The sequence below is a fragment of the Crinia signifera genome, chromosome 1, assembly GCF_055691185.1.
Source record: "Crinia signifera chromosome 1, ASM5569118v1, whole genome shotgun sequence".
NCBI classification, from domain to species: Eukaryota; Metazoa; Chordata; class Amphibia; order Anura; family Myobatrachidae; genus Crinia; species Crinia signifera.
In genome coordinates this window covers 217,121,689-217,145,807 of record NC_139217.1, presented here as the reverse complement: position 1 = coordinate 217,145,807, position 24,119 = coordinate 217,121,689, and the positions used below count along the sequence as shown (strand labels likewise).

The following is a 24,119-nucleotide window of genomic DNA, read 5'->3' as shown; positions in this document are numbered from 1 at the left end:
TGTATTATGGAGCATCACAGTGGGGCACATGTATAATGGAGCATCACAGTGGGGAATATGTATAATGGGCATCACGGTGTGTGGCAGATGTATAATGGAGCATCACGATGTGGGGCATATGTATAATGGAGCATCACATTGTGTGGCATATGTATAATGGAGCATCACAGTGGGGCACATGTATAATGGAGCATCACAGTGGGGAATATGTATAATGGGCATCACGGTGTGTGGCAGATGTATAATGGAGCATCACGATGTGGGGCATATGTATAATGGAGCATCACATTGTGTGGCATATGTATAATGGAGCATCACAGTGGGGCATATGTATAATGGAGCATCACAGTGGGGCATATGTATTATGGAGCATCATGCTGTGGGGCATTTGTATAATGGAGCATCACAGTGGGGCATATGTATAATGGAGCATCACAGTGGGGCATATGTATTATGGAGCATCACAGTGGGGCATATGTATAATGGAGCATCACAGTGGGGCATATGTATTATGGAGCATCACAGTGGGGCATATGTATAATGGAGCATCACAGTGGGGCATATGTATAATGGAGCATCACAGTGGGGCATATGTATAATGGAGCATCACAGTGGGGCATATGTATTATGGAGCATCACGCTGTGGGGCATTTGTAAATAAATAATGGAGCATCACAGTGGGGCATATGTATAATGGAGCATCACAGTGAGGCATATGTATTATGGAGCATCACAGTGGGGCATATGTATAATGGAGCATCACATTGTGTGGCATATGTATAATGGAGCATCACAGTGGGGCATATGTATTATGGAGCATCACGCTGTGGGGCATTTGTATAATGGAGCATCACATTGTGTGGCATATGTATAATGGTGCATCTCTGTGTGTGGCATATGTATAATGGAGCCTCACGGTGTGTGGGGCATATGTATTATGGTGCATCTCTGTGTGTGGCATATGTATAATGGAGCCTCACGGTGTGTGGGGCATATGTATTATGGAGCTTAATGTGGGGCATATGTATAATGGAGCATCACGATGTGGGGTATATGTATAATGGGTAAAAATTAATGAATTTATTAAATAAAAATGAAGTCGCAGTGGGAGAATGTGTGGAGTCCTGGTGATGCAGGAATAGGCCAGCGGGGTATCACTCCACTAGGCCTATTGTTTAGGTGTAAGAGTGACCTAGGTAGGACTCTTTAACCATAGGTCCCTTAATAGGAACCTATGTACCTATGTGGGTGACCGCAGCGGTGTGTATGGGCAAGGGGATGGGGGATAACGTGGATACAATGTCCAAGTGCACAGTATTGCGGGGTGCAATTGTCCTGTGGTACTGTGTCAAAGTCTCGTATTAGCGGTGTTACTGCAGGATAGGAACGAATAAGGATGTTGTCCAAAACTGTGTGCCAGGAAAAATGACCGGGGTGGAGGACAGTGAGCGGCGTCCCGCTTTGTACTCTTACCGGATCCTTGTAGGAGAAGTTCTGCCGCCTCTAGGGAGCTGTTGTCGATGGCGTGGGTGGATGCACAGCCATGCGCCGGCACCCGGCTCCACAGTGTCTGTCGCTCGTGACTTCCGGGTTCCGCTCTCGCGAGAGCGCGCTTCCCTTGGAAACGATAGACAGCGTACTGCTGACTCGTACTCCCGGCTGGGAGGAGGCTGTGGTAGAAGGGGGTGGATTACGTAGATTTTATGTTTGCTGAAGTCTGTGGGTGATCCCAACGCGTTTCAACCACTAGGGCCTTTGTCAAAGGCCCTAGTGGTTGAAACGCGTTGGGACAGCCTCAGAATTCAGCAAACATCAAATCTACGTAATCCACCCCCTTCTACCACAGCCTCCTCCCAGCCGGGAGTACGAGCCAGCAGTACGCTGTCTATCATTTCCAAGGGAACGGTGCTCTCGCGAGAGCGGAACCCGGAAGTCACGAGCGACAGACACTGTGGAGCCGGGTGCCGGCGCATGGCTGTGCATCCACCCACGCCATCGACAACAGCTCCCTAGAGGCGGCAGAACTTCTCCTACAAGGATCCGGTAAGAGTACAAAGCGGGACGCCGCTCACTGTCCTCCACCCCGGTCATTTTTCCTGGCACACAGTTTTGGACAACATCCTTATTCGTTCCTATCCTGCAGTAACACCTCTAATACGAGACTTTGACACAGTACCACAGGACAATTGCACCCCACAATACTGTGCACTTGGACATTGTATCCACGTTATCCCCCATCCCCTTGCCCATACAGACCGCTGCGGTCACCCACATAGGTACATAGGTTCCTATTAAGGGACCTATGGTTAAAGAGTCCTACCTAGGTCACTCTTACACCTAAACAATAGGCCTAGTGGAGTGATACCCCGCTGGCCTATTCCTGCATCACCAGGACTCCACACATTCTCCCACTGCGACTTCATTTTTATTTAATAAATTCATTAAATTTTACCCACTTACCATCTTACTCTCTTCTTTTGCTTACATCTACACACTATATTTGTATATTCATCATAAGCGCATCACAGGTGGGCGCAGTCTATCCATTTCTTTCTCATAGTACCTCACAGGGTGTCCAGGACACACCTGATAGACTGCAGCCCCTTTAAGACCATACACATACCTCTCCATACCTATAGGACCTACGCTAATGATAAACTTGAGCGCATATTACCTAATATTCATTACATATGTATAATGGGCATCACGATGTGGGGCATATGTATAATGGAGCATCACGATGTGGGGCATATGTATAATGGGCATCACGGTGTGCAGCATATGTATAATGGGCATCACAGTATGCTGCATAGATATAATGGGCATCACAGACTGCACTATTGGGGTCATGTGTATCTGGCACTGTACTATTGGGGACATATGTGTATCACATCTCCATTTTCCATGGCCGCACCACATGTGGCTACAGCTCTTAGAGAGCTGACCATGCCCTCATATTGGAAAAAATGGGGGATGTAGCCTCGCAGGAGTTCCACGGTAGTAGGTGAACCCTCTAATTTTGGTCGCGTGTCTCCTCTGCCTCGTGTTGGGAGGTATGTTTGTGACATATTGGACATTGCAGTGTGTGGCATAAGGTGTCAGGGGCATTACGTTGTGTGGCATAATGTGTAAAGGGCATTTTTTTGGATATTATGCAGATTTTAAATTTTTTTTAAATTTAGTAGCTCTTCGGGCGGTTTATTTTGTCGCAAGTAGCTCCCGCCCCGAAAAAGGTTGGAGACCACTGTATTAGAGGATAAAGGAGTGGGAGGAATCAAGGGTGACAAGCAGCCAACTTGATGGCCGTGGTGTTGGCAAAGTAAAATAAAAGTGGTAAAGAGAAGGTGTGCTGCAAGAGAGTAGGAGGGGATGGGGGTTGATAGTTGCAGTTTTAGACATCTTAGGTTTTTATGAAAGCACTGAGACATCCAAGAAGAAATAGAGTTCAAAATGTTGGAGATAAAAGAGATGGTAGAGGGGGGAAACTGCCAGGGTGGAATGAAGTTTTGAGTACCATCAACACAACATTGGTGTCGAGAACAAATGAGTTATGGTTGGATGTGTTGGAAAAAAATGGTGATCAAAGACAGATTCTCGGTGGAAGGCCAACAGGAAGAGGGAATGATAGAGTGAAGGAGCTGTTAGAAGGTTGCATTGATAACTGTGAGAAGACAATGGGGCAGATGAATGAAGCAGTGATAAGAGAGAAGTGGCACACGGCAACCAATTAGCACCTAAGTAACAGCTATAATTTGCATAATATAAAATGATACAGAGCAGCTGATTGGTTGCCATGGGCAACTTCTCCACTGGCTCACTTCTACCTTATCACAAAGCTCAACGGAGAAAAGGATTTGAAGGAGTTGTGGGTATTTAAATGTTAATGGTAACTGACATATCAAGGAGGAGAAGCATGTGAAAGTAACCATCAGATTTAGCAGTGAGAAGATCACTTTAAAAAGGGCAGTTTCATTGGAAAGACAAATTGAAGTAGGTCAAGGAGGGAGTGGGAGAAAAAGTGTACAAATCAATAGATAATAACTTTGTATTATAGCGCTTTTAACAGAAAATATGCAACAATATTTATTGTAAACAAATTGTTAGCAGTGTCTCCATTAGTACACACAAAATCAGATAATGCCATCATTCCAACATAGCCAGGAACATAATTTCAGTGCAATATATTCAACACAAAATCATTTACACTTCAAAATCAAACTGGTTTTACAGTGTAAATGATTGCCCCTTTAAAAAAACCTGGAGATTTCTCACCAAATCTCTCACTTTCTGAATCTCTCATCCTATTAAATCTCACCCCAAGTGTTGAGAGGAAATTTCTACAACACACCAACCAGCTTTGCCTTAAATGGTGAGGTCAAATGTACAATTAGTCCATGGCGTGCACACAACGCATTTTGGATGTGAATAGAAATATACAGCGCTTGGGTTTGACTAAAAAATAAAAATATGATTTATTGTACAATAAATGATCATATATTTTTATTTATGCGCTAGTTTATTTTTTAGTATTCCTAACCCAAGTGCTGTTTATTTCTTTTCTTTTTGTTTATATATATGGTTGGGATCTTTACAGCCCTTATACAGCAGCAGTAGCTGAACCTGTGGTTCTACTTTCTTCTTTTTATTTACATTTGTTGGATAATATACTAGTAAAGGATGTTATCCTTTTTGTATGGTGCAGCGGTTCTCAAACTGTGGGTCCTCGCCCCAAAGTGGGTCCCGACCTTCTCAGTATGGGGTTGCGACTCCATGTTGCTGACCATCAGGCTGATGACTTTTCTAATCTCAGTCAGTGATTCAAGGAGTCTAGGAAAAGCTGTTGAATTGCCTGATAGTTTAGACTTTTCACATCATTTTGTGCCTCCACAATGCTGCCATGCATGTGCTGTCTGCTGACTACACGTGTGATGTGATAACCTCCTGCAGTTACTTGCTGGGGTTCTGTAATTATTTGTATTGTCTAATGGGGTTTCAGAGCTAAATAGTTTGAGTATACATGGTATAGTATATAGAGATTTTCGCTGTTCAGTGTTTCATGGTGAATTATCCCCAATATGTAAAGCATAAAAGGTTGTTTTTGGCAGGATAAAGTATGAACTAAACTGTATTTTATTTCTTGAACACCTGATCTTGAAGCCAGAAACATTATTGCAACCCGTGTTTGTTTAATGATCACAGTATTTAGTGTGTTGAATTGACTCCAAATCTACAACTGCCTCTATGCTGCATGGTTATGTAGTGTCCCCAATAAAACATACTTTTTTATATTGTTGTTTGTTTTCACGTACCATCTTTACAATTGCATACTGTAGCTTATTTAATACTGTCTTTATTTAATACCAATAGTTTATTGTGCTTTTTTTCAATAGATTCTGCTCTTGCCTTGAATAGTTAAAATATTTTGTCCTAATTTATAAAACAAATTCCATTAAAAATAATTATCTAATTTGTTTAGACTTACTGTATTACCAATGGCCTGGTGAAACTAACTCTTCACAAGTCAGATTACACCTTGAAAACGGGAGATTTATTTTTTGTTCCTCGAGGTAGGTACATTTATTTTGAGTCCTCAAATTAAAAAGAAAATTGATGTGGTCAATATAATAGTTTGTATATGTGTACATATATGTACACCAGTCTCTAGGCCTAGGTGCAATCTAAATCAGCTGGGTTGGAGACAAATATGTGAAGGTCATCTGTAATTCCATCAGTTTTTACATCCTTGTTAGGTCGCAGCCATCCTGGGGTTTTTCCAATTATTTCTATTGTACTTAGTTTTCGTTCGTTCTTGTACCCTGCACATTTTAAAGCCTTGAATTTCTGCATTTCTTGCCTGCGATGTCGCTCTCTGTTATGGTGATTCTAGTACTGTCTACTCTGTGTCAGTGTTTAGATACATACCAGACTATGCTAGAAGTACCATATCAGAAAGCAAACACACCTGTCACATAGAGTAGATAGTGCTGTTCAAATCGAATATATTAAGGTATTTTTTTAGGTGCCACTTACTTTGTAAAGGCCCCCATCCATTAGTGGGATATGGGCACTTTTCATGTGATGTGAGTTGCTCATCATAAATGCAGATCTCACTGGGCTGCCACAAGTATCGGATTGTGCTGTCATAATGATGTATCATATGCGGTCCAGCCATCTGTGAGCTGGCGGGGTACCGGATTCAATGTACCAAATGTGATACCTTGCTCTAATGGATGGGGGACTTAAATGTCAAATCCTTGCTTGTTTGGACCTTAAAAGCAGTCTTCTCTCCCTGCTGCCATACAGTTTAGCATAGTGAACTTTGCTTGCCTTGGACCTATCTTATTAATAAAAAATAAAAAAAAAAGATTTTAGAAGTTATACCTTAATAGTGCAATTGTTTGCATTAGCACTATATTTTGTGAATTGATCCCTTTTTGTCTCTATTTATTGGTATTTTGATTAACTGTGTCATATTACACCAGAACCTACCCTCATTTTGGGGTTTGTAGCAGAGCTGGCTCTACCTGGGCTGCAAATCTGTGGCCAGCGTGGTACCGGTCTCTGCTTCTCTTCTGACCAGCATCTGTGTGGCTGGCAAATGCTCCCTCTCCCTGGCAGTTTTGCAGACATCTGTGACTCCTTTCCCTGGTAGCTGCAGCCGTTCCCATTTTCCCGTTTTGTTTAGAATTTCATGGTATAATTGTGCCAAACATTATGTCATATGAAGTATCTAGGCACTATTCAGGTCCAGAGTATTGGCCTCAAATCTTCATTTTCTTGTTCCAAATATGTCTTTCCCTTGAACTGATAGCAAATTGCCGTTCCTGGCGACTATGCTTCCATACACCACATGTTGATTAGTCTTACGGTCTGCCTGTGAACTCTCCAGTCTTCAGCAACACAAGTAGGGAATATATTAGAGGTCTGCAACCTGTGTATTGGGCGCAGGTTGAAGACTACCAATACGTTAGACTGCCCACCTTTGCTCTTGGTCTATGCCAATCCTGTTAGTATGCTGAGCATTCGTACCATTGAGAGTTGTGAAGACTGTCAGTCATGAAATGTATTATTGTTTAGCTGGGGGTGGGGCAGGGAGGAGTTTATATGCAGAATAGAACAATTCAACAAATTGTGTGGGAGTCTGCTTTAATTGAAAGCTACAGTAGCATTTTATATTTAAGCTAAAGATCATTGCAAGGTACAAGTCTTGTACAGCAGTGTAAACTTTCTTTTTTACCTCCAGGTAATGCGCACAGTATAACGAACCTAGAGAACAATGAAGCTCTGCTTTCTTTCACCATCATCTCTCTGCCTGTCGAGACACCATGAAAAAGAACATATGTTATTCCTTTATACACAGATTTGACCAATTTTGTTCAAAAAAAGTTCAGTTTATTGTTAATACTAAACAATGTATGTTGTGTAAAATTTAAGTTTTGGAATTTATATGTAACATCATGCTCATCATACAATCATGCTCCTTTGCATGATTTTATTTAGTTGCTCGGTATTAACGTAATGATTGTATGTTACTTTAAAAAAAATAGTTGTTTTTATACCTTAAGTAAAAAAAGGGTATACCATAAGGATCGTACATGTTATATACCATACCTAAAATTCAGTTGTGGCACATTATAACACATTTTTGCAACATACAGATGGAGCCATAGTTGTTCATCCCATTGGAGCTCCAGAGCCTTCCATTTCATCATGCCGAACTGTGAGAATGGGACGTACGTGCATGTGAGCCGCTCACGTGCCCCATTCACAAACGGAGCTTGATAACATGGACCCCAATTTAGTGTACCAATTTGCTAGACATGCTTCAAGCAATAATTTACCATTGCTAATCAAAGTCCACATGGATGGTAAAGTTCAAAAAAAAATCCCAAAAACCCTCATATTAAACTGTTCATGTGTTGACCATTACCATATATTGTCCTTTTGTTTTTTGATCACCTATGAACTTTCGACCTAACATCTGTATTCTGTAGGAGAGGCCTTGCGGGATTGATCTGGCAGGTTCCATGCGACTTTGCTAGTGTTTTGTATTATTTTTTGGCCTAATACATCGCATTGCAAGTTATAGAGTAGCATTGGTTGAGATATTAATTATTCCTATGAGTTTTGCACAGTTTGTTATTGATTCAGAAATGGAGAGTTTCAGGTTACACTAAATTGCATGCAATAACTCAATACCTTTTATTCCTCACACACAAAGCTGCTCAGATTACCACCCATTTTTGAAACCTGGGTATTAAGGTATTAAGTCGTAATCTTCTGCATGTTTTTCCCAGGAAGGTGGTATTTATTCTCAGTTCAAAAAAATTGGATTTTTGACTTACCTGTTAAATCTGTTTATCTGAAGCCATGAGGGAACACTGGAACATTGGGATATTCTCCGGTGCAGACCGGGCACCAAGGAGTTAACTTCTTGACTGCAGAAAGAGTGCTTCCCTATATCCAGCATGCCCCAGGCCAGTTCAAACCAGTTACTTAAGCCAAACACATGAAAGGAAAAAGCAGAGAACACATCCACAACAAAAACTGGACAGGCAGAAAGGGAGAATAAAATCCAGTGACTGAAGGAAATTTAGTTAACCTTCCAGCGGACTGGAGCAGTAGTGGTAAGCGCCCAGTGTTTTATCATGGCTTCAGAAAAAGGGATTTAACAGGCGAGACAAAAATCCAGTTTTTTCCTTCAGCCAAGGCTGGAACATTGGGATGTCCTAAAGCAGTCCCCTTACAGGCGGAGACACTGCCCAGCTGCACTAAGAACACTACACCCAAAAGCCATATCGGCAAACTCTAAAGTGTCAAACTGTAAAATTTTACAAAAGTATGACAGCACATCGCCCAAGAAGGACCAATGGACCAAGTGGAGTAAGTCCTGATTGATGCAGAAACCAGCTTCTCCGAGAGCATAATAGCTGTCCTAATCTGGACATACGAAACTAGGTTTTTCATATTGGTAAATTTCCCCCATAATGTCAGATAGGGGCGGCTGTGCTGCACCAATTAGGATTGTAAAAGTAATGGCAGCAGGAACAGGAGGGATGGGGTTAGTGAAATCCCAGCAGAGTCTATAGGCTTCTCTCCTACAGGCAGCTCTACCTGTTAAGAGTTAATTGGTGAGCTGCAGTCTCTCTGCCAGCCGTGCAGTGAGGGGAGGAGGGGACAAGTGGGCCATTAACAGCCAGCACTCAGAGCCTGGAGGAGGTGACAGTGACACATAAGAGAGCAGCACCGCGAGGTAGGAGAGGAGGAGGGAAGTCTGCAGCCCGAGTCCTGCTAGCAATAAATCCCCTTACATGACACAGCAAAGCAGCCTGCTAAATGGACCACGCACCCCTCTTACCTCTACTTCCTGCCCGGGCCTGCTCCGTCCTCACTGTCACACCTCCCTGATTCTGGCCCCCAATGCTGGTTTCAGTTCTTCGTGCTCCGTCCTCACACCAGCCGCAACGCTGTCCCCCTGCTGAGCAGCTGCTTCTGGTGTTGGCTCCAGCCATCTGTTGTTGAGGCAAAGTGCAGGAAGCAGCTTACGCTCCACGGTCGCATCACAACTGAGGGTGAAACCGATCCCTCCACCCTTGTCACACATATTAACACGGTGTGCACGCCGGGGACCCAGCCATTCATAAAAAATGAGTCCCTGGTGCTCAAAAGTGGGTAATATACTCGCTATAACGAGTATTTGCGAAGCCTGACTTAAGGAAAGTAGTCCTTTCTAGTACGCAATTCAAGTACGCAAAACCGCCTGATCTTGGTGAAAAATCAAAAAAGGAACTTTGTGGGAAAGTGCACACAAGTCCAAAACACGACGTGCAGAAGCCATAGCCAACAAAAACACTGTTTTCCACGTAAGCCAATTTATGGCCACTTATGCTAATGGCTCAAACGGAGCCTTCTGAAAAATTTGAAGAACTAAAGATAAATCCCCAAGGATGAACCGGTGGGATAAAGGAGGGCTGATGGTGCAGAACCCCCTGTAAAAAGGTCTGAAGAGTGAGCCACCTGCCTCTGGAACAAAACAGATATGGCCGAGATATGCACCTTTAGAGAAGCAAAATGGAGGCCCTGATTGAAGGAATGCTAGCACCCTTGACAATCGATAGGTAAGCAGTTAAAACAAAGCTAAACATTGAAGGTCCAGGTGAAGACAAGGTCCATGGGTTAACAGATCGGGCTTCAGAGGAAGATGCTACAGGGGGGGGGGGGGCACTAAAAGTCTGAGTAGATTGGCATACCAGGCCCTTATGGGCCAGTCTGGAGTGATAAGAATTGTGACCACCCCTTCCAGCCGCAACTTGCAAAGAACCCTCTGTAGTAGTAGTACCACTGTCGGGAAGAGATCCACTATTTGAAACGCCATGGCACCGAGATAGCATACACCAGAAACGCTGCAGGATCCCTGGTTTGTGCTCTTTAGTAAAGAAGCTTGCAATTGTGGTGGGATGCAAATAGGTCGATCTAAGGCCAAACCTAGCGGTGGGTCAAGAGAGATAAAAAATCTTGTGGTGGAGAAAACACTCCCCCGAGTGGACATCCTGCCTGCTGAGGAAGTCTGTTTTCCAATCTAACAGTACATAGGGGGAGGGGCCCTAAACTGCACACCCTGGACATTCGAGGTGCTACCTGCTGAGACTTGTAGTGCAGCAAGCAGGAGGAGGAGTTTGCAGGTGCACACTAAATATATATGCTAGACCTTTTAATATCTTGCTATATTGCATTTGAGGTTATTAGCATAGTAATGGCCATTAGTATGGGCTTGTCCACCGCATCCAGGTTACCTCAATAGGACAAGTCCCTAACACTACTCTGGGACAGGTCCAGGGCACAGGGCCCCCCAGGCCAGCCCAGCAGAACCACCCCATGGCATCACATTAGTGTGAAATTAAAGTGATAGTAAAAGGGATAGGGGAAATTATATGTTATAGGACTTACCTAGGTAAGAAGTATTAATAAATGTGAAGGGTGCTACATATATATTAAACAAACTAAAGGGGTGATGGAAAGTGTACGATATGATGCCATGGAGCAGCCCAGCAACAGCAGCCCAAAGAGCCCTGCGCCCCAAACACAGTCCCACAGACCAACACTCAGCATATATGTACAGTAGGACTTACCCTCATAGTGCCAAGCTGAGGTGTGCAGTCTTGAATGTTGGGACTCCCAACCTAATTAAAATCAATCTGGGACAGGTGGGTGGGGTGCTAGTTAAGGAGGAAGGCGTCTCTAGTTCCTTCCAGTGTGTATGAATACACAATATATAGTACATAGGGGGAGGGGCCCTAAACTGCACACCCTGGACATTCGAGGTGCTACCTGCTGAGACTTGTAGTGCAGCAAGCAGGAGGGGGAGTTTGCAGGTGCACCCTAAATATATATGCTAGACCTTTTAATATCTTGCTATATTGCATTTGAGGTTATTAGCATAGTAATGGCCATTAGTATGGGCTTGTCCACCGCATCCAGGTTACCTCAATAGGACAAGTCCCTAACACTACTCTGGGACAGGTCCAGGGCACAGGGCCCCCCAGGCCAGCCCAGCAGAACCACCCCATGGCATCACATTAGTGTGAAATTAAAGTGATAGTAAAAGGGATAGGGGAAATTATATGTGATAGGACTTACCTAGGTAAGAAGTAATAATAAATGTGAAGGGTGCTACATATATATTAAACAAACTAAAGGGGTGATGGAAAGTGTACGCTATGATGCCATGGAGCAGCCCAGCAACAGCAGCCCAAAGAGCCCTGCGCCCCAAACACAGTCCCACAGACCAACACTCAGCATATATGTACAGTAGGACTTACCCTCATAGTGCCAAGCTGAGGTGTGCAGTCTTGAATGTTGGGACTCCCAACCTAATTAAAATCAGTCTGGGACAGGTGGGTGGGGTGCTAGTTAAGGAGGAAGGTGTCTCTAGTTCCTTCCAGTGTGTATGAATACACAATATATAGTACATAGGGGGAGGGGCCCTAAACTGCACACCCTGGACATTCGAGGTGCTACCTGCTGAGACTTGTAGTGCAGCAAGCAGGAGGAGGAGTTTGCAGGTGCACACTAAATATATATGCTAGACCTTTTAATATCTTGCTATATTGCATTTGAGGTTATTAGCATAGTAATGGCCATTAGTATGGGCTTGTCCACCGCATCCAGGTTACCTCAATAGGACAAGTCCCTAACACTACTCTGGGACAGGTCCAGGGCACAGGGCCCCCCAGGCCAGCCCAGCAGAACCACCTATCACATATAATTTCCCCTATCCCTTTTACTATCACTTTAATTTCACACTAATGTGATGCCATGGGGTGGTTCTGCATAATATTAGTGGGTGCAATCACAATATTTAACTATTTGAGTCATCACCATCCACACATAAACAAATCTTCCAAAGGGTACTTCAACCCAGATGTTTAAATAACACAAACAGTATATAGCTCAGTGAGAGAGAGCTATACTGCACCAAAACCTGCATATAGGAAAATATCATATGATTAAAAGTGAATTTCTGTGTGACCAATGTAATTATATGGTACTAATCTGCACATTTGAAGTCAGAGATAAATCTCTCTAGAAAATCTCTCTAGAAACTTAAAAGTATACAAAGTGATACACAGCCAGATGGTAGTCAATCACCTGAATACATAAAGGAAAAGGAGGCCAAGAATACAGCAATAATATAACTGTCTGGTAAATTACAATTAATCCATTTAAAATAAGGTGATACTAAATCTACAACAAGATATACATCAAAAATCACTCTTAGTATTTACAAAACCCTGTGAGAGAGGGCTAGTAAATCTAGAAGGAACTAATCCTATAAAAAGGGTGGTATCAAAACATCTGAGCCTCTCAAAAAGGGAACCTAACTCAGACACAATGGGTGACATTCTATGGGATGCGATTATCGTTTTTTTGCAGTAATTAGACCACAAAATGGCGATATCGCATTTTCCCATTAAATCGTTTATTTAATGGGATGCGCTCAGGGACTGAAATCGCATATTATGTGCGTTAAGGTATGCTGAATAAAAATGCGAGATTAATTCGCATTTTTATCGCATCCAGATGTTTTCCAATACAAAAGTATACAAGTCGCTTATTTAATGCTATGCGCATTTGCACATCGCATTTTTTAGGTGGCTAATTATCGCACTAATTTCAGACCAGGGTCTGTTAGGCGAATTAGCCAGAACCCTGCACAGATCGCAATGTTCTGTGCAGGGTTCTGCAGTAAAAAATAAAAGAAAGGGTTAAAAAAAAAAAAAACGAGCGCGGGATCCCCCGCCCGAGTATAACCAGCCCCGGGCTCACTGAGCCGGTGCTGGTGACATAAAATCAGGGTCCCTGACAAATAGGGGTCCCCTTGATTTTATGAAACCAGCACCAGACTCAAGGTCCGGCGCTGGTTCCCAAAATACGGGGGACAAAGTGACTAGGGGTCCCCCGTATTTTAAGAACCAGCACCGGACACAACCAGCCAGCAGGGTAATGCCACAGCCGGGGGAAACTTATTATATAAGCTCCCGCGGCCAAAGCATTAACCCCTGGCTGGTCAGCATGGGCAGGGGTCCTGGGGAAGTGGGGACCCCCCCAATGAAGGGGTCCCCCCCCCTCCAGGACTTACCAGCCCATGCTGATAGTCCGGGGCTGTCCCCGATGCCCCTGGGCGGTGGGCATCGGGCTGATGATTTGTGTAAAAAAAAAGAATTAAAACTATTGTTTTATACTGGCGAACTATGAGTCCCAGCAAGCCTACCCCGCATGCTGGGACTTGGGGAACCACAAGTCCCAGCATGCGGGGCATTAAAGGGCCCATTGTTACTTGTAGTTCTGCAGTGCAAAAAATAGTGCACAAAATCACACTGACACACTGTGAAATAAAACTTTAATACACACAAAACACACACACACTGATACTTATGTAGAGAAGAAAAAGCAAATCAGTTTCAATGTGACGCACTCCTTATTCACAAAAAATTTCAAAATTGACTAAAATTCAAATATATCTTTATTCAATAATTCAAAATTTTTTTGCTATTTTTAATAGTTAGTATCACTTACAGGTCATCATTATTTGTAGTAGTAGTCTCACATTTTTATTATTTATTAAATAATGCTTGACCCGATAACATATTTCCCTGTATCCGGGATTGTAATGGCGAAAATGTTAAAATAAGAAAGATGATAGATATAGAGAAAAAGAGATTTATAGAAAGATTAAAATTATTCTCTGTTAGCCGTTAGTATAGGATATTTGTGAAACAATTCCTGTTAATAATTCAGGTAAGTACGGTACATTATATTGGTTGAAATGTAATTAATAAATGGGTTTTATTCCCAACTCTGCAGCTAATGTCGTCTTATATTGCGTGCTTTATTAAATGATCTCCCAGTATATATGGAGTCTGTAGTTAATAAAGATAACACATTCACTGTATTGCTATAGCCATAGAGTATATGCTATATTTCTGCGGATTTGATCAAGTTGTTACTGTGTATCACGTAAGTATGCTGTTTTAATCGCACGTGTGCAGTGCCTTAGCACTCAAATGGGCTCGTTATAGTCAAATGACATGTGTGTCTCGAGGTTAATATTTATCCTTCCTTCTCAGAGAGTGATTTCCACTGTTCACATGTATTTCTTATATTCGAGGATGCCCATGGAATATGTGAATATCAGATAGGAGAATGGGTGGTGACCTGCCGTACAGCCTAGTGAACCACCTCTATCTTCAAATCCTATCAGTTGAATCTAGAATCACATACATATAAATAGGTGCATTTATTCACTGTGTGTATATATCATATCTCTCATATATATAGCATATATGACTTGATTAGTTGAGCAAATAACACTTGTGTCAGTGCTTTTTTGGGCATGTGTTGATACAATTAGTAGCTGCGCTCCTCATTCCGCGTCTACCTGTGCCTGCATCTGACAAGTATTAAGTAAGATACACTGTACACATATGTTGCTATAGTGCTCATATGATAACGCGTTATCATATGTGTGTTTGAAACACATTTATGGTGTTTAGCGCTTACAATTATATCAGTGCGTTGGACTAGTGCCTCAGCAGTTGGATCAGAGCAAATTGCCCAGTCTGTGCTGTATGTGTTACAACTAATCGTTCATAAAATTGCTGTTCAGATATATTCATGCAGACTGATTAGTTAATGCCAGTTCTGCAGGAGGTGATTTATATATCAATTATATTCTGAGATTGATACAGTTAAATGCTACTCCGTTATTCTGGCTGCTGGCCGGATATTTGCAAAACATCTATGTTGCTTAACATGAATTAATGTCACTTCACTTAGCGGTTGGTGTTACCAAATATTGAGTGAACAATTCTTAACTTATACATGTGCTCATCAGTTATAGCGCTTCTGAAGTATAATTATAATCCGTGTGTTAAAGCCACTTCTGAGGTATACAGGCGCCGGAGCGCTCTCAGAGATGTGAGCGGCCAGCAGCCCACGCTGTCTGGGATCGGGTCACTGAACTCTGCCTGCGTCGCAGCGTCTCGAGTGCACCCCGCTATCCCGACATATACACACACTGCGGTGAGTGCTAATACACGCTATGTATAGGTACAGAGTTATAAATACATTATTACATTTAGATACATTTAACCAATAAGTTAACGGCTAAAACAGACACTTAGGTCAGCCTTGAAAAAGCCGACACAGGCGAAATGCGCATCGGCAGTTCGCTCTGTTTTAGCCGTTAACTTATTGGTTAAATGTATCTAAATGTAATAATGTATTTATAACTCTGTACCTATACATAGCGTGTATTAGCACTCACCGCAGTGTGTGTATATGTTGGGATAGCGGGGTGCACTCGAGACGCTGCGACGCAGGCAGAGTTCAGTGACCCGATCCCAGACAGCGTGGGCTGCTGGCCGCTCACATCTCTGAGAGCGCTCCGGCGCCTGTATACCTCAGAAGTGGCTTTAACACACGGATTATAATTATACTTCAGAAGCGCTATAACTGATGAGCACATGTATAAGTTAAGAATTGTTCACTCAATATTTGGTAACACCAACCGCTAAGTGAAGTGACATTAATTCATGTTAAGCAACATAGATGTTTTGCAAATATCCGGCCAGCAGCCAGAATAACGGAGTAGCATTTAACTGTATCAATCTCAGAATATAATTGATATATAAATCACCTCCTGCAGAACTGGCATTAACTAATCAGTCTGCATGAATATATCTGAACAGCAATTTTATGAACGATTAGTTGTAACACATACAGCACAGACTGGGCAATTTGCTCTGATCCAACTGCTGAGGCACTAGTCCAACGCACTGATATAATTGTAAGCGCTAAACACCATAAATGTGTTTCAAACACACATATGATAACGCGTTATCATATGAGCACTATAGCAACATATGTGTACAGTGTATCTTACTTAATACTTGTCAGATGCAGGCACAGGTAGACGCGGAATGAGGAGCGCAGCTACTAATTGTATCAACACATGCCCAAAAAAGCACTGACACAAGTGTTATTTGCTCAACTAATCAAGTCATATATGCTATATATATGAGAGATATAATATATACACACAGTGAATAAATGCACCTATTTATATGTATGTGATTCTAGATTCAACTGATAGGATTTGAAGATAGAGGTGGTTCACTAGGCTGTACGGCAGGTCACCACCCATTCTCCTATCTGATATTCACATATTCCATGGGCATCCTCGAATATAAGAAATACATGTGAACAGTGGAAATCACTCTCTGAGAAGGAAGGATAAATATTAACCTCGAGACACACATGTCATTTGACTATAACGAGCCCATTTGAGTGCTCAGGCACTGCACACGTGCGATTAAAACAGCATACTTACGTGATACACAGTAACAACTTGATCAAATCCGCAGAAATAAAGCATATACTCTATGGCTGTAGCAATACAGTGAATGTGTTATCTTTATTAACTACAGACTCCATATATACTGGGAGATCATTTAATAAAGCACGCAATATAAGATGACATTAGCTGCAGAGTTGGGAATAAAACCGATTTATTAATTACATTTCAACCAATATAATGTACCGTACTTACCTGAATTATTAACAGGAATTGTTTCACAAATATCCTATACTAACGGCTAACAGAATAATTTTAATCTTTCTATAAATCTCTTTTTCTCTATATCTATCATCTTTCTTATTTTAACATTTTCGCCATTACAATCCCTGATACAGGGAAATATATTATCGGGTCAAGCATTATTTAATAAATAATAAAAATTTGAGACTACTACTACAAATAATGATGACCTGTAAGTGATACTAACTATTAAAAATAGCAAAAAAAATTTGAATTATTGAATAAAGATATATTTGAATTTTAGTCAATTTTGACATTTTTTGTGAATAAGGAGTGCGTCACATTGAAACTGATTTGCTTTTTCTTCTCTACATAAGTTCACATTTATTAATCAGTCGACAGCACCCTCAACCTAGGAGGAAAGTGTGTATATATAATAAACTTCCCATAGGTGGGCACATTGCCATTCACATATATAAAAAAACTACATAAATATCTCACGTACCACATATGGTGCGGGTCGCTCACTCTCTCTTCACACACTGATACTTACCTACCTTGAGTCCCTAGGTCGGTTCCTGGGTCCGTCCTCCGGGTCTCCAGGGCAGAAGAGTCCGGTTCCAGGGCCTTGGTCCTGGTTCCGGGGCTGGTCCTGGGGCTCCTGGGCTGCAGAATCCGGGGTCCGGGATCCGAGGTAGTCCCCAGGGGTACCTAAGGAAGCAAATCCAACTCACCTGGTCCCCGGCGGCGACCTCGGACTTCTCACCGGTGACTGCGCTGCTCCCATCTGGTACCCGGCTTGCAGGACTTTGACCGGCGCTGAGATGTTTCCTCCTCGGCGTCTCTGCACAGAATGATTTTTTGGCCAATCAGGAGCCGAAAAAGTCGGCTCCTGATTGGCCAGAAATCATTCTAACTAGAGACGCCGAGGAGGAAACATCTCTGCTCTAGATGCGCTGAGATGTTACTTCCTCGGCGTCTGTATTCAGAATGATTTCTGGCCAATGAGGAGCCGACTTTCTCGGCTCCTGATTGGCCAAGAAATCATTCTGTGCAGAGACGCCGAGGAGGAAACATCTCAGCGCCGGTCAAAGTCCTGCAAGCCGGGTACCAGATGGGAGCAGCGCTGTCGCCGCCGGGGAGCAGGTGAGTTGGATTTGCTTCCTTAAGTACCCCTGGGGACTACCACGGATCCCGGACCCCGGATTCTGCAGCCCAGGAGCCCCGGAACCCCAGGACCAGCCCCGGAACCAGGACCAAGGCCCCGGAACCGGACTCTTCTGCCCTGGAGCCCCGGAGGACGGATCCAGGGACCGACCTATGGGCTCAAGGTAGGTAAGTATCAGTGTGTGTGTGTTTTGTGTGTATTAGTTTTATTTTACAGGGTGTCAGTGTGATTTTGTTAACTATTTTTTGCACTGCAGAACTACAAGTCCCAGCATGCGGGGTAGGCTTGCTGGGACTCATAGTTCGCCAGTGTAAAACAATAGTTTAAATTCTTTTTTTTACAGAAGTCATCAGCCCGATGCCCACCGCCCAGGGGCATCGGGGACAGCCCCGGACTATCAGCATGGGCTGGTAAGTCCTGGAGGGGGGGGACCCCTTCATTGGGGGGGTCCCCACTTCCCCAGGACCCCTGCCCATGCTGACCAGCCAGGGGGTTAATGCTTTGGCCGCGGGAGCTTATATAATAAGTTTCCCCCGGCTGTGGCATTACCCTGCTGGCTGGTTGTGTCCGGTGCTGGTTCTTAAAATACGGGGGACCCCTAGTCACTTTGTCCCCCGTATTTTGGGAACCAGCGCCGGACCTTGAGTCTGGTGCTGGTTTCATAAAATCAAGGGGACCCCTATTTGTCGGGGACCCTGATTTTATGTCACCAGCACCGGCTCAGTGAGCCCGGGGCTGGTTATACTCGGGCGGGAGACCCCGCGCTCGTTTTTTTTTTAACAACTTTGCGCTGTCCTGCAAATGTGCGATTTTCAGACATGAAAATCGCACATTTTTAGGACTAAATACAGCGCACCACTTCGCTGCAAATCGCCCCTCTTCGCACTTTTCAGCCTCCAATGTGCATCACATTAAATATGCGCATTTTGACTGAAAAATGCGATTTCTAAAAGTGCGATTTGCGGCGATGTGGTGCGCATATAAAACATGCGCATTTAGCGCATAGCATAGAATGTCACCCTGTGTCTTTTTTTAAGCCAGCATAAGGGAAACTCTTTTAAATCCCTATATTCACTATTTCTTTCTTTTCGTGCAATGGCACGTTACACTATATGTTGTATGTATGTATGTTAATTTTAATCTCTTCTGAAATCTCACAACCAACAAAGGGAGACCACCATACGGATTCTATATGTTAAAAAATCCAGACAGGTTGTCTATCTCCCTTTTTTATATTGAATTAAACTAATAAAGTATAAAGTTTTAAATTCAAACAGAATATTTCTACCCTTTTGAAATATTCCTCTCTCTAGGTGTGCATCCACAGTGCAATTATTTTCTTCTTTTGAACCTGCATTCTATTAAATAATAGAATTGCCGGTCCTGGAATAGGCAGGGTTGGTAGGGGAGTACCTGTATTTCTCTTTCGTCCAGTCCGGTGACACAGCTCATGATGGGTTGTAGGAGGGTCCGCCAAGAGCCAGGCACCTATGCTTCTAATTCTTTGGGAGCAGGCTCCTCCCTATTGCATCCCATAATGTTTCAGTTAGTTTTAGGTGCCCACAGGAGTGGGTGCTATGCTTTGCAGCTGCGTTTTTTCTTTGGATTTTTTCAGAATAGTTAGGTTTTTATTATTTTATTAATGCACTAGCTTAGAGCAGGTTTGCCAGTGTGTCGCTTCTCACAGAAGTGCATACACACTTAGAGCGCAGCAGAGGCTGACAGAAGCGCGTCCTGTCAGCTCTCTGTGGGCAGACGGACACCTTTTTATTCCCTCTGCACAGCGCTTAGTCTCTCTAGGTAAGAGACTTTCTTGGGCCCCGGGGGTGTCCTAACCGGCTCCTTGCAGAAGGGGATCTTGGAGGACGGACCCACCGCGATGGCGCCCGCCATCTTGAAGGGTTTAGGGACCGAAATCCCGCCAGGGAAGTGAAGTCCCTTACAGGAGTCCGGCGCTGCTGGACAACTCCATTGTGGTCCCATTGAGGGAGGTACAAGGAGGTGAGAGAGATAACTGCGGGAGCGGCTGATGGGGGAGTAAGCACCAGATGGGCTGGTCTCCCCGCTGATGCAGAGACCTGGTCTCTTCCTGCACTGTGTTTGGCGCCTTTTCACCGTGCTGCGGAGCTGACAGGGTGATTTTTACACAGTCTCCAGTCTCTTCACAAAAGCGCTTCCCTTGCTGATCGCTGACAGGATTACCAGCTCAGATAAGTACACTGATACATTGCTCTGTGCTGTGCCTGTTCATTTTGCATTGTGTTTAAATACATGGCTGAGGGGTTTACTTCTGCTGCTGTGGAGGAGGGAGCGCTGGACATGTTTATTTACTGCAAGAAGTGTGAGGCTCAGGGGGATTTATGCCCGTCCTGTGAGGCTGTTCCCTGTGGGTCACGCACCTCCAGAACGGAGATAGCTGAACCTGCTTGGGCTTTGGCGCTGGGCAGGTCTATGATGCTCTTACTGAGGCTTTGAATAGGCAGAAGGATTCCTTGATAGGGTCTCCTGGCCACTTTACATTGTCTCAGGTGTCTGGGGGGTCACTTACCCCGGCTCAGGAGGACCCCATTTTGCCGCAGGCTATGCAGGATACTGCTCAGGGGGTTCATAAAATGACTGCCCTGATGGAGCAATTTACAAAATCCTCTGATGAGAGTGTGCTTAGGCACCCTGTTTCTACACCACCCATTGTACAGGATTTGGATGATGATGGTGTGTGTGAGGAGAACTGGAGTTGGGACATGAGTTATGAAGCTGAGGCTTTAACTTCAGGCATTGAGGATTTGATTGTGGCTGTTAAGCAGACTTTGAATCTTACAGAGGTGGAAAAGACTCCTGTCTCTTGTGTGTTTAAAAAGATTCGCAGGGACCCTGTGTGTTTTCCCTCTGATGAGGGAATGTCATCTCTTTTAAATGAAGCAGGAAAGACTCCTGATAAAAGATTGTTGATGGCAAAAAAGTATGCTAATATGTACCCTATGCCAGAGGAACATACCAAATTATGGGAAAAAGCCCCATTAGTGGATGCATCAGTTGCTAGACTGTCTAAAGCCACTACCTTGCCTGTCCAGGGGTGTGCTGCCTTTAAGGACCCGGTGGACAAGAAAGTGGAAGGCTGCTTGAAGGCTATTTTTGAAGGCATGGGTTATACCTTGAGGCCTATTATTGCGTCTGCTTGGGTTACAAAAGCTATGATCAAGTGGGCGGAGGAGCTTGGTGGGCTACTCCACCAAAAGTCAGAGGCCTTTATTCTGGCAGAGAAATTGAGATCTGCCTCAGAGTATGTTTGTGAGGCCGGTGAGGAAGGAGCTAAAATGGCATCCAGAGTGTCTGTAACCTCAGTGTCTGCTAGAAGGGCTCTTTGGCTCAAAGCTTGGGAAGCTGATAGTGAGTCCAAGAAGTCCCTTGAGAACTTGCCATTTAAGGGAGAGTTATTGTCTGGCTCGGAGCTGGAAGCCATCATTAAGCAGGCTACTGGGGGCAAGAGTACTTTCCTCCCCACTACTTCCAAGAGTTCAGGCTCCAAGTTTGGAGTTTTCAAGCCGTCCTTTCGGCCGCCATTTCGGGGCGGGTCGTCCAACAGAGGACAGTCTGGCCGTGGCAGATTTCAGGCCGGCAGAGGAAAGGCTCCCAAAGGCCGATTTGGTGCCTTTATAAAAAAGCATGCAGCAAAGAGTGATGAGAAGTCCTCTGTATGACGGGGCGGAGGCTCCCCGTTCTGGGCTCAGAGTGGGGGGTCGCCTCCTGCACTTTCGGAACAGGTGGAAGGAATCCATAGTGGATCCTTGGGTCCTCTCCATCATTTCCGAGGGTTACCGGATAAATCTCAGGGGCATGCCACCCAAGAGATTTCTTCTTACACCCTTGCCGCGGACCGCGTCACTGAGGTCCGCTCTGTTGGGGGCAGCTGTGTCTCTCAAAGAGAAGGGAGTAGTTATTCCGGTACCTCAGGAGGATAGAAAACAAGGGTTTTATTCAATCCTGTTCCTAGTCCCCAAGCCAGATGGGTCTTTCAGGCCTATTCTAAATTTAAAATATTTAAATCTTCATTTGTGGGTAGATCATTTTCGCATGGAGTCTCTGCGCTCCTGAGCATAGAGCCGGGGGAGTTTCTGGCATCGGTCGATATTTATGATGCATATCTCCATGTGCCCATTTTCAAGGATCACCAATCTCTCCTCAGGTTTGCAATTGGAGAAAACCATTGGCAGTTTCAGCCACCTCGTTTGGTTTGGCAACGGCTCCGAGAGTGTTCACGAAAGGGATGGCGGTCATGGCTGCAGCTCTCCATCGAAAGGGAATAGTAAGAGTCGCAGAGTCGGCGGGAAAACTTCAGGAGCACCTGAATGTTGCGACACAGTTCTTGCAAGAACAGGGTTGGGTGCTAAACCTTCCCAAGTCCCAATTAACACCTACTCAGAGTCTGCAGTTCCTCGGGGTAATTCTGGACACACACCTCCACAGGGTGTTCTTACCACACCCCAAAGCTGTGGAGATTCGGCAGATGGTGCTGACAATTCTCCGGGCCCCTACACCGACGGTGTGGCAGGGAGTAAGGCTGCTGGGCAAAATGGTAGCGACTTTCGAGACGCTGCAGTTTGCCAGATTCCATTCAAGGTCCTTCCAGTGGAACATCCTAGCATGCTGGTCCGGCAATGCCAAGACAATGAAACAGGAACGGCTGGTCTTGTCTCATGAAGCAAGAATATCCCTGGATTGGTGGATGGATATAGAGACTCTGCAGATGGGGCGGTCCCTTTGCTCCTGGGACTGGTTGGTCATCGCGACGGATGCCAGTCTCGGGTTGGGGGGCAGTTGTGCTTCACCTAAGATTACAGGGCCTTTGGTCCGAGGAGGAATCCAGTCTTCCCATAAACATACTGGAACTGAGAGCGGTATGGAATGCCTTGTGCCAAGCAGAGGAATTTCTGAAAGGTTTTCCAGTACGAGTTCAATCCGACAATGCCACTACAGTGGCATACTTAAACCACCAGGGCGGAACTCGAAGCAAGATGGCGATGGGAGAGATTGTGAGAATCTTCACCTGGGTGGAAGTACAGGTTCCAGCACTATCAGCCGTATTCATTCTGGGGATCCGGAATGTGGAGGCGGACTATGTCAGCAGGGCGATTCTGCTGGAAGGGAGGTGTTTCGGAAGATTGTAGACAGATGGGGACTGCCAGACATAGATCTTATGGCGTCCAATTGTCAAGTGCCGAGGTTTTGCTCTCGGTCGAGGGATCCGTCGGCTTGGGCAGTGGATGCCATGACAATTCCTGGGTCTTTCAGTCTGGTCTACATTTTTCCCCCATTTCCAATGATCTCGAGGGTGTTGAAGAGGATAAAGAACCAGAGAGTACCGGCCATTCTGGTGGCACCAGATTGGCCCCGGAGGTCATGGTACTTAGACATACTGAGATTATTGATGGAATCCTGGTGTCTTCCTCTTCAGCCGGTCTTGCTAAGCCAAGGACTGTTCCTGCACCTGGACCTACCTCGTCTAAATTTGACGACGTGGCGTATGAATCCTCCTTGAGAAAAAAGGGGTTTTTCAGAAGAGGTTATACAGTCCATGCTAAGGGCCCAAAAGCCGGTGTCTGCAGCTAATTACCACAGGGTGTGGAGGATATACATCAGGTGGTGTGAACGGCAGAGAGTTCATATCTCCATGTTTAAGGTAGCGAGTCTACTGGAGTTCCTACAGGACAGCGTCCGGGTTAAGTTTGCAGTCTTTGAAAGTGCAGATTTCGGCGCTTTCCATTTTCTTTAAAAAAAAACTGAGGCTCTGTTGCCGGAGGTACAAACTTTTTTTGCAGGGTGTGGCAAGGATTAAGCCTCCTTACAGGCAACCGG

At 44.4% G+C, this 24,119-nt stretch overlaps 1 protein-coding gene across 1 annotated transcript in view; it reads left to right on the top strand.

Moving 5' to 3' along the window:
- The window catches only part of LOC146064785 (uncharacterized), a 100,387-nt gene extending 92,458 nt beyond the window's left edge, over positions 1–7,929 (top strand). Inside the window, exons 5-6 of the mRNA XM_083178651.1 lie at positions 5,477–5,567; positions 7,244–7,929. Of these exons, the coding sequence (XP_083034777.1) occupies positions 5,477–5,567; positions 7,244–7,329 (177 nt within the window). The 3' untranslated portion in view covers positions 7,330–7,929. The remainder of the gene's footprint in view (positions 1–5,476; positions 5,568–7,243) is intronic.
- Positions 7,930–24,119: the final 16,190 nt, after the last annotated feature.